Genomic DNA, 15,000 nt, shown 5'->3' on the forward strand with positions numbered 1-15,000 from the left:
CACCCTTTTCTTTTGTCAATCTCTTAATCAATATTCCAGGCTTAACATCGGAGTTGCAACAACACTGGCTCTACTTTGAACTCTTGCAATGCCACGATTTCCGCCTCATACGAACCGATGTTGCAGAGTACGAGGATGAGGCGAAGTCAGGGTCGAGAGTGCGAGTTTACGAGTTGCTTTGGGTCAGAAAGCTGTGACAATTTGGCCTCTTGAGGGTGAATTGACTTCTTAAGGGTGAATTGACTTCTTAAGGGTGAGTTGACTTTTAAGGGCGAGTTGGTTTCTTAAGAATGAGTTTACCTTAATGGGCCAGTTGATTTTAAGGGTGAATTGATTTTAAGGGTGAATTGACTTTTTAAGGGTGAGTTGACTTTTAAGGGTGAGTTGGTTTCTTAAGAATGAGTTTACCTTTACGGGCGAGTTGATTTTAAGGGTGACTTGGTTTCTTAAAGGTGAGCTGACCTTTAAGGGTGAATTGCTTTCCTATGGGGGAGCTGATTTTTAAGGTGGACTTGATTTCTTAAGAGAAAGCTGACCTTTATGTGTAACTTTAAGGATGAGCTGACTTTTAAGGGTGACTTGATTTCTTTTGGGTAAGCTAACTAAGTCTTTTATATGACAATTTTATGAAAAGTTTATTGTTCATAATGATAACAATGAAGCTGATAATGAAAAAAAGGAGATGAAGTTATATTAATGTTAACACATACTAATAGGTTAAACAAGATAAATGTTATAATAAATAAGCTTATTGCTATTAGATTTAAACTAGTAACACTGATTACTGTAGTTCATTATATTTGGTAATTGTCTTTGAAAAGAAATGATGAATATTAGCAACAAAATAATAATAGAAGGATTATAAGAGAAATTAATAAAATAAAAGAATAATGCCAGACAAAGAAAAAGAAAGAAAAAGAAAATGTACAAAGAATAAGAAAGAAAAAGGAAACATACAAAGAAAATATAATGAAAACATAAATGAATGATTTTGTTCATGTTTTGTTCATCCGGCTTGTCAGTCTGTGTGGTATTTTACTGTCCTACATAAGAACTCACTTGGTTATGCAAGGATTCGGATTTTAAAAACATTTGAGCGCTTCACTTCTCAATGAGACAGTGAAGCTTCCATAGCAGGAGTGACTCATTTTGGTTGTGAGTGTTTTATAATGTCCAGGAACCATTTTGTCAATCTCTAATCCTATAATCATTACATTACAACAGCCATATATCTATCTCTCCTTCATTGCCCTCAGGTAAAAGTTTGGTCCCATGGAAGAAATGCTACTATTTTCCTAGCTTTGTCGTTTTACTATTTTTTTTGTCCTTTGTCATTCAATTTTCATTTAGTCTTTTTCTATTTGTGATTACTTATCATTCAGAGATCTGCACTTGTTTATATGGAAATCTTGCAAGGGAATAAATGAAAAAAAAAATAATTAGGATTTTTTTTTTATCTTAGCAAATATCTGACACAAAAAACAAAGTATAAATAAAGGTAGGCATTTCTACCAAAGAAAAATCTGTTTTTGTCTTTGCTGATGGGTAAGAAAAAAATTCTGCTAACACTACTTATGGCATTACTAGTATTTATACTTGATAAAACAGTTATAATGTGCTGTGGTGTTGAAGGGAATACTGAAAAAGCCATTGGTATTAAGAAATAATTAAATAATTACAAAATAATATGCATCAGATAAGTGTAAAGAAAGCAGCTGACAATTTAATTAAAGTTTAGTCTGCATACAGTATATACACAATTTTTTTTATATTACATTAACTAAAACTGAAATCTAAATTATCTATAAAATAAAGATTATCTACAACAGGGGTCCCCAACCTGGGATATATATGTACCCCAAGGAGTATATGTACAATTCTGAAAGATTACAGAGGTCTGTAATAATAACCACTGTGCACATGGCTGGATAGTGTCCTCTGTACATTGTATATCAGTGTATACCATGAATGCAGTAAAACAAGTAATGTAGAATACCCCCCCATAGAAATTTGCTAATGGAGAACACCAGCAAATGAAGCTCTCCTCCATCTTTCAAGTTACAAATATGCATATATGTAGCAATTTATGATGTTTTTTTTCTAAAAATTTTATAAAATGTGCCCAAATTTTTGTGTTATAATCTATCTAAAATCTTTATAATATGTAGCAATTTACTGATGTTATAATCTATCTAAAATCTTTATAATATGTAGCAATTTACTGATGTTATAATCTATCTAAAATCTTTATAATATGTAGCAATTTACTGATGTTATAATCTATCTAAAATCTTTATAATATGTAGCAATTTACTGATGTTATAATTTATCTAAAATCTTTATAATATGTAGCAATTTACTGATGTTATAATCTATCTAAAATCTTTATAATATGTAGCAATTTACTGATGTTATAATTTATCTAAAATCCTTATAATATATAGTAATTTACTGATGTTATAATCTATCTAAAATCTTTATAATATGTAGCAATTTACTGATGTTATAATCTATCTAAAATCTTTATAATATGTAGCAATTTACTGATGTTATAATCTATCTAAAATCTTTATAATATGTAGCAATTTACTGATGTTATAATCTATCTAAAATCTTTATAATATGTAGCAATTTACTGATGTTATAATCTATCTAAAATCTTTATAATATGTAGCAATTTACTGATGTTATAATTTATCTAAAATCTTTATAATATGTAGCAATTTACTGATGTTATAATCTATCTAAAATCTTTATAATATGTAGCAATTTACTGATGTTATAATCTATCTAAAATCTTTATAATATGTAGCAATTTACTGATGTTATAATCTATCTAAAATCTTTATAATATGTAGCAATTTACTGATGTTATAATCTATCTAAAATCTTTATAATATGTAGCAATTTACTGATGTTATAATCTATCTAAAATCTTTATAATATGTAGCAATTTACTGATGTTATAATCTATCTAAAATCTTTATAATATGTAGCAATTTACTGATGTTATAATCTATCTAAAATCTTTATAATATGTAGCAATTTACTGATGTTATAATCTATCTAAAATCTTTATAATATGTAGCAATTTACTGATGTTATAATCTATCTAAAATCTTTATAATATGTAGCAATTTACTGATGTTATAATCTATCTAAAATCTTTATAATATGTAGCAATTTACTGATGTTATAATCTATCTAAAATCTTTATAATATGTAGCAATTTACTGATGTTATAATCTATCTAAAATCTTTATAATATGTAGCAATTTACTGATGTTATAATCTATCTAAAATCTTTATAATATGTAGCAATTTACTGATGTTATAATCTATCTAAAATCTTTATAATATGTAGCAATTTACTGATGTTATAATCTATCTAAAATCTTTATAATATGTAGCAATTTACTGATGTTATAATCTATCTAAAATCTTTATAATATGTAGCAATTTACTGATGTTATAATCTATCTAAAATCTTTATAATATGTAGCAATTTACTGATGTTATAATCTATCTAAAATCTTTATAATATGTAGCAATTTACTGATGTTATAATCTATCTAAAATCTTTATAATATGTAGCAATTTACTGATGTTATAATCTATCTAAAATCTTTATAATATGTAGCAATTTACTGATGTTATAATCTATCTAAAATCTTTATAATATGTAGCAATTTACTGATGTTATAATCTATCTAAAATCTTTATAATATGTAGCAATTTACTGATGTTATAATCTATCTAAAATCTTTATAATATGTAGCAATTTACTGATGTTATAATCTATCTAAAATCTTTATAATATGTAGCAATTTACTGATGTTATAATTTATCTAAAATCTTTATAATATGTAGCAATTTACTGATGTTATAATCTATCTAAAATCTTTATAATATGTAGCAATTTACTGATGTTATAATCTATCTAAAATCTTTATAATATGTAGCAATTTACTGATGTTATCATTTATCTAAAATCTTTATAATATGTAGCAATTTACTGATGTTATAATCTATCTAAAATCTTTATAATATGTAGCAATTTACTGATGTTATAATCTATCTAAAATCTTTATAATATGTAGCAATTTACTGATGTTATAATCTATCTAAAATCTTTATAATATGTAGCAATTTACTGATGTTATAATCTATCTAAAATCTTTATAATATGTAGCAATTTACTGATGTTATAATCTATCTAAAATCTTTATAATATGTAGCAATTTACTGATGTTATAATTTATCTAAAATCTTTATAATATGTAGCAATTTACTGATGTTATAATCTATCTAAAATCTTTATAATATGTAGCAATTTACTGATGTTATAATCTATCTAAAATCTGTACATTTAAAAAAATGCAACAAAACATACCTCTCATCCGCTGCTGCCAGTTTAGGCAGAATTTCCCTTGCCTCATGGAATGATGCACTAAAAAGAAAGAGATAAGTCATAATCAGTTGAGAAGAACTCACCAAGAAGATTTGTAATCTATCTATCTGTCTATCTATCTATCTCCCTATCTATATATATGCACACATGCACAAAAATTTCTCACCTTGCTGCTTGTGACATGTGATTTCGGAGCACGCTGGTCAAAGCATCCAGGTCTATATGTGCCTGAAGTGCCCCAGCCGGAGACCAGTGACTGACGCAGGTGATGAGACGTGACATTTCTTCGCCAACACCCTCGACAACTCTCCCCACAAGTCCGCCAACAAGCCCTGGCCATACGCCCACGACCTGAGAGCACATCACTCATCATTTGACTGGACTTGGGAATATGTTTGCTTTCCCATTAATGTATGTATGTATCTATATATAGAAGTATGTAGCCATGTACAAGTATGTACATATGAATAATGTATGTATGGTTTGTATGTGTGTGTGTATCTATCTATCTATCTATCTATCTATATATACATATATATACATGTATGTGTAGTGTGTGTAAATGTGTGTAAATGTGTGTAAATGTGTGTAAATGTGTGTAAATGTGTGTGTGTGTGTGTGTGTGTGTGTGTGTGTGTGTGTGTGTGTGTGTGTGTGTGTGTGTGTGTGTGTGTGTGTGTGTGTGTGTGTGTGTGTGTGTGTGTGTTTGTTTGTTTGCACACGCTCATAGACACATGTGGATATCTTTGCTTGTTTGTTACATGCAGACAGAATGACAAAAGACATAAAATACAGTATCCCAAAAGCAGCAAGCTCCACCACTGCAGGCACTGTATGTAACTAATGGACATATTGCTATATAAATACAAAAAAGTTGAAACACTTTAGAATTGGAATTTTCACTGATCTTAGACCCTATAATCAGATGAAGTTCAAAAGGACTTTACATTTTCTTTGTATGTATGATGAAGACATTACATAAAGATAGTGATGAATACATAAGAAAACAAAGCAAATTTCTGAAATGGTTTGGTATGTCTCTTGCTTACTGCAGCAATCAAAGGGAGTTGCATTTATCAGAAAAAAAGTCATATCTTATTCCATTGGAAAAAGGAGATATGTTCTAGAAGTTGTACCATGTGACTGGATGTGATTGTGGATCCGAGTCAAATAAAAAGCCTTAACCCGTACGATCCAGATGACGTGACCATCGTGTCATGAAACAATTTGGCTTGAGGATTGGGTGACTTGTACTTGCCATCATGAGATTTTGGCCGAAGACTAGGGTGACAGAGAAAAAAATCTAGGAGGGTGATTAGACTTATTTGGTATTTAGAATGGAATTTTTCATTATTTCTATCGATAAACAAGTGTGGAATGTGAACCATGCCTGGAAGAGTGCCAATTCAAAGGAGAACGTTATTTCCATGCTCAGAAATCTATTCCTGTCTGCCATGACCGATAGCGCTGGTTGTATTACAGAAAATTGAATATTACGAGAAAAAAATTAATTACACAAATAGCAAAATATTACTTATTGTTATTACTACTGCACCAAGTTATAAACAACCTAGAGAGATGACATGGAGTCTGACCATCTGGATAAAGCAAATCAAATGAGAAATACAGATATTGGGAAATGGTAAAAAAAAGCTATAACACTTATGGAACAAGAGAAAATAACCTTGCAAAGGGAGGTATAAAATCATGTCACCACACATGAGTGTTTGTGTGTGCCTTGCCTACAAGCTGCACACCCACAGAATGGCCACTCAATTAAGCCTAATGCCCGTATTTTGGGCCAAGTGATGGCACTGAAGCATCTGGATCCAATGGGTTAATGATTCATGGTTCACGTACAGTCTGATAACTGGAACTGTATTGTTTGGGTTTCTGTTTGACTGAAACTTGCCAACTTCCCACATAAAAGGCAAAAGGAACAATAACATTGGCCAAAAATGTTTTGTCAAAAGAGTTACAGTATCAATTTTTTTATAAATGTTAGTATACTACATACATACATACATACATACATATCTAAAACAAATGTAAAGGAAAGTTTCACTATATATTCAGTTACCTTCACAATTTTAAGTATGCAAAGTATGGCTACAATATTCACTTTTTTCAATGGTGAAGATTCCTATAATTAATTTGTGATTCTTCTTACCTACATCAAAAAATAATGAAATAATAAAACAGTTTATCCAGCTTTAACCCACTAATGCTGGAAAGGTAGGTACATACATGCCAAGTCCACTGTGATTTTAGTTTATTCCTTCTGTTTGCACAAAGATAGTGCCACAAGTGCTTAGTCACCAAGGAGTTAATTAATAGTCCTAATTATTTCACCTGTTTACCCTTTCCTTTGATTTTTAAAATGATTCTATATGCACTTCCTTATTGCTAACAGTATTACTAATAACATCATCATGATCATGATGTCAATAATAACAATAACAGTATCAACATTAAAAGTATTAGGAAAAAGAATCCTTAAAAATTCAAGGAATGGGGAAAGAAGGGGAGGTAACATAATAATTCACTTTTTGGTGTCGGAGCACTCATGGAGCCATCTGTGCGCAACCAAAATTCACAAAGCAAAATTACAATGGACAGAACATGTACACCTGGCACCAATTGGTTAGAAAAAGGGCTAAATCTGCTGGTTTCAAGTGCAAATGCCAAACTATAATGTCTGGTCATAAAGGTACTGTACAAGCATTCTACCTTATAGCCACATCAAGCCTGCACATCTCTATCACCTTTTCCTACATTATTACATTGTAGTAATAAACATTTTATTTCTTTTAATTTCTTCTTGCAACTACTGCATTTATATATCACAAGTGATTGGAAAAAATACAAAAAATATTTAAAATATTTACAATAAATAACTCAATGGAAAACTTCAAGTCACTCTTTTTCACTTCATCAGTCTTCAAATAATTCAGTTAAAAAAAATAAAAATAAATCAAACCACAATAACTGTCACAATAATCTTCAATCACAAACATTCAACGGGACGGGAAAAAATCTTACGCAGGAACAAAAATCTCTGCCATAGAGAGAGAAAGACAGGGACAAGCTTCAAACAAACTTTATCAGCATGCAAGAAACTTTGGAGTGTTTATCTGAAAGATTCACATTTTCTTTGAGGGGGAACTATAGCAAGCCATTCTCCAAAGGGCCATCTAAAATACCAATAAAAAGTGGGATACTGTGCAATAGGGTTGGGAGACTTTACATGAAATACAGTGCAATATTAATGCAAACTGTTGAAATATTTCCTTTGGTGAAAATGCTTTTTTGTTAATGCATCATTTTTTGGGGGGAAGGGGAGGTTGTCTGTATTATTCATATATTCTGTTTGTTTTTTTTTTATTCTGAGACTGAAGACGATAAATGATTTGTGATCTTTTTAAAATACTGTATGAAGCTGATAAAGTAATCAAGAGTAAAATTACCTGAAAATTGTATACTATATAAAAAAAAAAGTTTATTTACAATTCTCATCCAATAAAATGACAATGTCTAAAAAGTGACGTTCACCTGACATCAATGTCCAGCTAACAGATATTGTTAACATCTTGTACATCCTCCTTTACCACGAAATTACTAATCATTAACTTCCTAACACCTGTATGATCAAGACCTGACTACAACATGATACCCTGTAAATGCCACATCCCATTTCTGGAGAACTTTAAAAGAGTACACCCACAGAAACCTACAAAGTCCCTCAGAAAAGGGTTCTCTGTAAAGTCCTAATTCTTATGATCATTACCATTATTTTTCCAATCATTACAATTGTAATTATTATCATTACCATTATCATCATTCTTACTATCACCATTATAAATATCATCATCATGACTATTATCATCATTATCATTATCATTAATATCATAACTACAGTATCACTCTTTTACTATTCAGACTACTGTCCCCACCACCTAATTGTTTTTCTTCCTTGCTACAGAAGAAAAACAGAATGACATACTGTACTTTCTTTCCAATTGTGCCATGGTAGGATAAAACAAATATAAAAAGAAATGCAATGGAAAAAAAGATGCCACTGAAAAATATATAGAAAAAGATCAACGGTACTGAAATTACGTATAATAAAAAAAATTGACTCGATGAAGGCAAAAAAATACTCAATTTGTTTTAAATGTACTATAAACACTGCTTACTTCTGAGCTCTGAAGCAATTCCACCTCACTAACAAACAGAAATAACAAATCTCTACAGTGATATGAATCAACAAAATTCAAAATGGAAGGGAATGGATTCTATCACCACCAATTAGGGGCATTAGAAAATTTTATTTTGGAAAAAAGTAAATCACGAAGGGAATATCTTTTGCTTCTGAAAACTATATTGAGACAGAGTAACAGATGACTATTTTTTATAACCAGAAAGAGCCAAAAAAATAAAGTTTACCAATGAACTATAAATTTTCATATCTCAAAAAAATACAGAACTTATAAAAGCTAAGATGATATCCTATATTAAACAAAAATCCCCATGAACTAAGTACACCAAATTTCAAAAATGAATTAAATAACTAAACAGAAATTTCACAAAGAATATCACATGTACCAGAAGAAGTGCAAAAAACTCATTGCAAACAACTCTGGAGTACACTGTATATTCACTACGAAGTAAGAACAAGTAGAGTCTGTAGCAGAAGTAGGGAGAACAAAATACAAGAGATAAAGTGAATAGGAGAGGAACAATGTCTTCTAGGGCAAAGAGGCTGTCAACAAGAGAGCAATCATAATTGAAAGACAGATTAAGCTGAAAAAGATAATTTAAGGTTGTAGCTACTGCAAGTAGCAAGATCAGCTTATGGTACCTTCAATGTTCACTATGCTTTATAAAACCTGGCCATGCTGGGTGTCTCCATGTTATAATCCTAGATTCATAAATTTCATTTTCAAATTGAAGATATAATGGCTATAATATTCAATGATATAAAGTAACAAACAAAATTAAGAAAGAAAAGAGTAAAACTAATATTTCTAACAAGACTAAGAAAAAGTGAACACAACTTCTATATGAATAGTAAATTCAGATACACTGCTTTGCAAAAGTTCACTGGCAGTCCCTATAGTTGCTATAGGGTATATTAACTGATACATATCCCATAAATTGTGTAGTGTTAGTCCACCATAGTAAGGAAGAAGGCATCTTACTAGGTAAAGTCTAATTTGGTGGTTAGCACCTGTGGGTTATATACTGTTAAAGGCAATATTATTAAATAAACCTATATAAAAGAAAGTCAACAATATGAGGATATAATGGTATTGTGTAAAGGTGAAAGGTGAAAGGTTACTTCTTTACTATAGTGTCCTTAACTCAAACCCTATGGGAAAATGTGTTCACTGTTGTTTTGTGAAATGTCTGCACATAGATGGCTCTACAAGTGCTTAGCCACAAAGGAGTCAATTAGTAGACCTTGTGGCCTTACCTGATTTCACTTTTCCTTGAGTTGGAAAAATGTTTTTTTTTTTTTTTAGTAATGCTATCATTCTCAATGCTGTACATTTTTTATAGGCATTAAAATTGCTATAGTGTTATTGGCATTACTAACAGCAATATTAAATACCAAAAAATATTTTTAAAAATCAAGGAAAAGGATAAAGAGGTGAGAAAGGTTGCACTCATAATTGGTTCATTGGTGACTTAGTACTTGTGGAGCCAAATAAGTATAAAAACAATTAATAAATTAAATTCACGGTGGGAATGGCATGTACATACAAAACATAAATCCAGTAAATTACTATAAAATGTATATCTATACATATAATGAAAGAGGCACAATAAGAAAGAAGCAACAGAAATCATGAGATATAAGATCAGACCTGACTCTTCTCTAGATGATGATCCCTATCAGATTCCTAGTTTGATGAGGAGTACATTTACTGTTTCTTTCTTTTTGTGAAGATTTCATACCATCTCTGTACATCTGCTACTGTACTTGTATCTCTGTATTTAGCAAATATATCTGTTATGTAATGGAACTTCTACTAGACAATTCAAAAATGATAAATAATGTTAACTAAGTCAAGTTTATTTTCTAACCCCTTGACAAAACAGGTCTATGCTCAAATTTTCATGTGAGAGTGCAAGTGACTCCACTATCTTAGACAACCAGCCACTTGGACAAGGTTAGTGGACCTCATGGGAACACAATACAGTCAGTATGGCTCATCAGAACTATTACAGAATCTCCCTGGGTCTACGATGTCTCCAAGCCATGGTGCTAGCAGTAGATGATACAGACAGCTAGACACTGGCTTGCTTATTTACCACCTCCCACTTTAAGCTAGGTCAATGGTTTAGAAGTGTCATGTATGCAAGGAGAGCATGTAAATTCTGTACCATACTGCTCACTAAATTTATTCTACTAAATTTCACATTCCTAATTCTTAAGTATGATTCACAAATATTAATAATCAAACAAGACATTACCCTTTACATCCAACTGCCTCCCTTTCCCTACCCTCTTCACCCTTCTTTTTTCCTTAGTAAGGTAGACAAGCACTACACCCTCTATAGGCTGGGTTTGGAAACACATGCCTGATAAGGACTATCAGCAAACTCTTGCCTGTAGGCCTACCAAGCAAAAGAAGACAGGAAAATATACATGTATCACCCCACTTTTTATGGACAAGCTAGAACTATCAATGTAGAAAAAAGTTGACCAAATGTTGTCAAACAGTGAGTCATCTCTCATAAGCATTCTCTTGTAATTAAAATACAATAATCATTCTGATGACCTGAATAACATCACTGGTCAGTTTAAGTCTTGAGAATGAATAATTCTGTTGAACAATTCATTTTCATTCATACCTTTCCCTACATTCATCACAATAGACTTTATTCAGCCTAACAAGTCAGCCTGGCTCACAAAGAAGCCAAAAACACAGCACAAGCACACAGACATCTCATTGGAAGAAACATAGCTTCCAGTAGTACCCTAGACTCTATCAAGCCAAAGAGCAGTGAACTGTAATAGTGGAGTTTAATTTTCCAACATCTAGTTAAAGAAAATGATAAATGAATAATCATCAAATATCTGAAAATTTACCCAGAGAAACAGAGAGCGAGAGAAAAAAAAAGAATTTTCACTAAACAGTTAGTAAAACTCATAAAGACTGGCATTATGCACTTGTATGTTTCTAAAAGAGTTGTGATCCTTCTGCAAAAGCTAAATTACAAGACACATCATGTTCCTGGTGGATTTCTCTACTTTCCTAAAGAGGAGACTGGAGAAAGTTGGGCAATATAAGATAAAGTGAAAAAATATATATAATATATTATCTATATATAAACAAGATCAATCCAACATTAAGAGTTCATGCAATTATGCTTTTTTTAAACTTCTAAAAAAAAAATCAAAGAAAAAAATCGCAAGCACAGTATCTGCTCCACCCAAAGTTCTGAAGCAACATCATGAAAATGTAGAATAACTGGCATAATTACTATTTCCAGATGCATCTCCTTTATGGAAGGTTGTATGTAGAGAAAGAGCCACTGTTAACAGTCATCCGTAAACAAGTTTTCATCAAGAGAATTTATAAAAATAATACAAAAAAAGACATGGAAGTGGGGTACATACACACACAAAAAAATAGGTATAATTATATATATAACATCAGCATCAAAAGTCCAATGGTACATATAACACTTTTATGTTTCAAAGAGAAAAACACACAGCTCTCTTACCTCTGCATGAACATGGGTGATATTGATAAGAATTTCCTTGACGTAAGTGCGGACGTCGCTCGGAGGATGTTCAACTTTCCCCCAGTCATACTGACCCAGGTACATGGACCGCTCAATCATGCCTGTTGCAAATGGCACCATGAAGATTTCAACAAAACATACACAAAAAATAAAAGAACAAAAGGAGAGAATACAAGGAAGAAGTAGATCAACAAGTATATATACATGATACATTTAAAATGGAGGAGGAGGAGGAGGAGGAGGAGAGAAGAGGAGGAATAGGAGGAGAGAAGAGGAGGAGAGAAGAGGAGGAGAGAAGAGGAGGAGAGAAGAGGAGGAGAGAAGAGGAGGAGAGAAGAGGAGAGAAGAGGAGGAGAGAAGAGGAGGAGAGAAGAGGAGAGAAGAGGAGAGAAGAGGAGGAGAGAAGAGGAGGAGAGAAGAGGAAGAGAGAAAAGGAGGAGAGAAGAGGAGGAGAGAAGAGGAGGAGAAAGAAGGAAGAAAGATGGATAAATAAAAAAAAAAAAAAAAAAAAAAGGGTAACAGAATAAGGATAAAACAGAAATAGATGGAAATCTAGTTAGTACGCAAAAACTAATAAGAATTATTTAGAAGAGACAAGTATTTCTCTTAATTGGCTGAGCTATGCTTTCTTCTTTTTTTTTTCTTTTTTTCTTTTTTTTGGGGGGGATATGAACAAAAATATATATACAACTTACCAATAATCGGATCAACCCTTTCTTCCAAGTAAGCTTCGAAGAGCCTATCTTGTAGTTCCGTATACGTTCCACTAGCTTGCTCTACAGCTTCTTTCACCTTTGGATGATAAAAAAAGATATAGATACAGCCAGATATATAGAAGAAAGAAAAAAATATATTTCAAATAATAATAAAAGAAAACATTTGAATAAAATAATTAGAGCAATTCATCATACACACATATAGGCCTACACACATCTATAATATTCAATCACAAGAACTGAAAACCTCAAAAACTTACAGCCTCTGGAGGGTATGAAGCTCTCACCAGAGAGTCTGATAACCGAGGAAGGATTGTGCGTCGCATGAAGGCACAGTTGCTTAGTGTAATGAGCAGTTGAGCCTCAACACCTGGCGCATTCTCGCTGATGTTGCAGTCACTGTCATCCTCATCAGGGTCATGCAGACTGACTTGGCTCAACTTCTCAAGTGACTGTCAAACACAAGATAAGGACATTTAGGGAAAGAATCAAAGGTTGCACTCTGAAACTAATATGGTATGGCCTGTAAATACCAGCCACTTCTTATTTCAAAATAAGGGTTTTACATGAAAAAGATTACCATACTAAACAAAGGCATAATTATGATTTTATTTATGCTGAACGTCTGACAAAGGCATAATTATGATTTTATTTATGCTGAACGTCTGACATCTAACTATACTTACAACTGCTACATGATGGAGAAGCATTACTAGAAAGAGATCTGAACAAATACTAGAAAGGCACAAGGGCCAAACACACACCTAGTAAAACAAACTTACTTGAGCAAATGCAACAATAACATTGTGTATTAGAGTTATGATATCCCTGTGCACAGTAGGATGATCGAGGAGTGGTGTCTCCCGCGGCCCAGATTCTAAGACAGTTTCACGTACAAGCTGGGCACATTCTACAATCACATTTTCACAGATGTGTGGCTGTTGGGAAGGACAGTTATAAGTAGTAAATAACATTATTGCAAGTAAATAATCTTCATTTACAAATATGAACAAACTATTTCTTAATATAAAATGCAACTTAACTCTATCTTATATGAAGTACTGAAAACCCATGACTTTCAAATCCCTCTAACATTACACACAGCACCTACCAACTGTGTGCATCCTCCATTCTCATCATCAACCTCCAGGTTCCATTTCTCTCGAGTGTGTAGGCTGCGAACATGCTCTACCGTTTGTTGGAACAATGACATTAGGCAATGAACTCTGTGAAAAAAGATAATAAATAATACAACATATTAAGAAAGAGTCTTTGAAAATTTACATGGTGTTGCTTTCCTATTAGTTTGTAATTTATACATACTTTTCTAAAGAGGAGATAGCTGTAAACTAATTCTTAACTAACACTTCTTAGAATCTTTATTATATCTGACATTCATAAAAAAAAAAAAAAAAAAAAAAAAAAATTATATTTAACCCAAAATCAACGGGCGTGGCATGTACGTACATGCTATACCCACTTTGAGTTTACTTTATTAATTGTTTCTACACATAGCTGACTCCACTGGTACTAAGTCACCAATGAGCCAATTATGAGTACTACTTGTCTAACCTGTTTCCTCTTTTCCGTGATTTCCAAAAATATTTGATGTTTTCTTATATTGCCACTACTAATGTCGATAACATTATAGTAATTATAATGTCTATAATAAAAATAACACCATCGATATTCATAGCAAATGCAAGGAAAAGTGAAATCAGTTAAAGTTACATAGTCTAATTGTCTAATTTGTGGCTAATCTATGTGCAGAGACATTTCACATAAAATTCTAAACTGAACTCAGCCTTTTCCCGGTGTCACTCGGTTAAAAAGAAAAGATCTATCTCTATCTCATTCTCAATAATATATCACCCTCTCTATCTATTTATCTCAATTTCACTCTCTCTTCCACTCCCTCACTTCCACTCTCCTCTTACCTCCTCTCTCTCTATTTCTAACTCCCTATATCTCTCTATATATCTTATCTCCCTGAGTCGGAATGATTAATCTCTGATTATTCACCACTCCACAGACAATTGAGCATATTCACCTCAAATCCAAAATCAAGTCCTTAACAACATCAAGGGCATCATTAGGGAGATCTTGTGTCAGCAG

The 15,000-nt window shown here is 32.1% G+C and overlaps 1 protein-coding gene across 1 annotated transcript in view; it reads right to left on the minus strand.

The window, feature by feature from the left end:
* Positions 1-427: 427 nt before the first annotated feature.
* LOC125034885 (exocyst complex component 2-like) overlaps positions 428-15,000 on the minus strand; it is a 20,502-nt gene continuing 5,929 nt past the window's right edge. The window contains exons 12-21 of the mRNA XM_047626933.1: positions 14,936-15,000; positions 13,997-14,111; positions 13,668-13,823; positions 13,146-13,337; positions 12,865-12,961; positions 12,149-12,270; positions 4,578-4,762; positions 4,368-4,450; positions 1,573-1,638; positions 428-483 (exon numbers count right to left, since the gene is read on the minus strand). The exon at positions 14,936-15,000 is cut by the window's right edge and continues 33 nt beyond it. Coding sequence (XP_047482889.1) covers positions 428-483; positions 1,573-1,638; positions 4,368-4,450; positions 4,578-4,762; positions 12,149-12,270; positions 12,865-12,961; positions 13,146-13,337; positions 13,668-13,823; positions 13,997-14,111; positions 14,936-15,000 — 1,137 coding nt within the window. The remainder of the gene's footprint in view (positions 484-1,572; positions 1,639-4,367; positions 4,451-4,577; positions 4,763-12,148; positions 12,271-12,864; positions 12,962-13,145; positions 13,338-13,667; positions 13,824-13,996; positions 14,112-14,935) is intronic.

This window comes from Penaeus chinensis, chromosome 19 (genome assembly GCF_019202785.1).
Source record: "Penaeus chinensis breed Huanghai No. 1 chromosome 19, ASM1920278v2, whole genome shotgun sequence".
Lineage (NCBI taxonomy): Eukaryota > Metazoa > Arthropoda > Malacostraca > Decapoda > Penaeidae > Penaeus > Penaeus chinensis.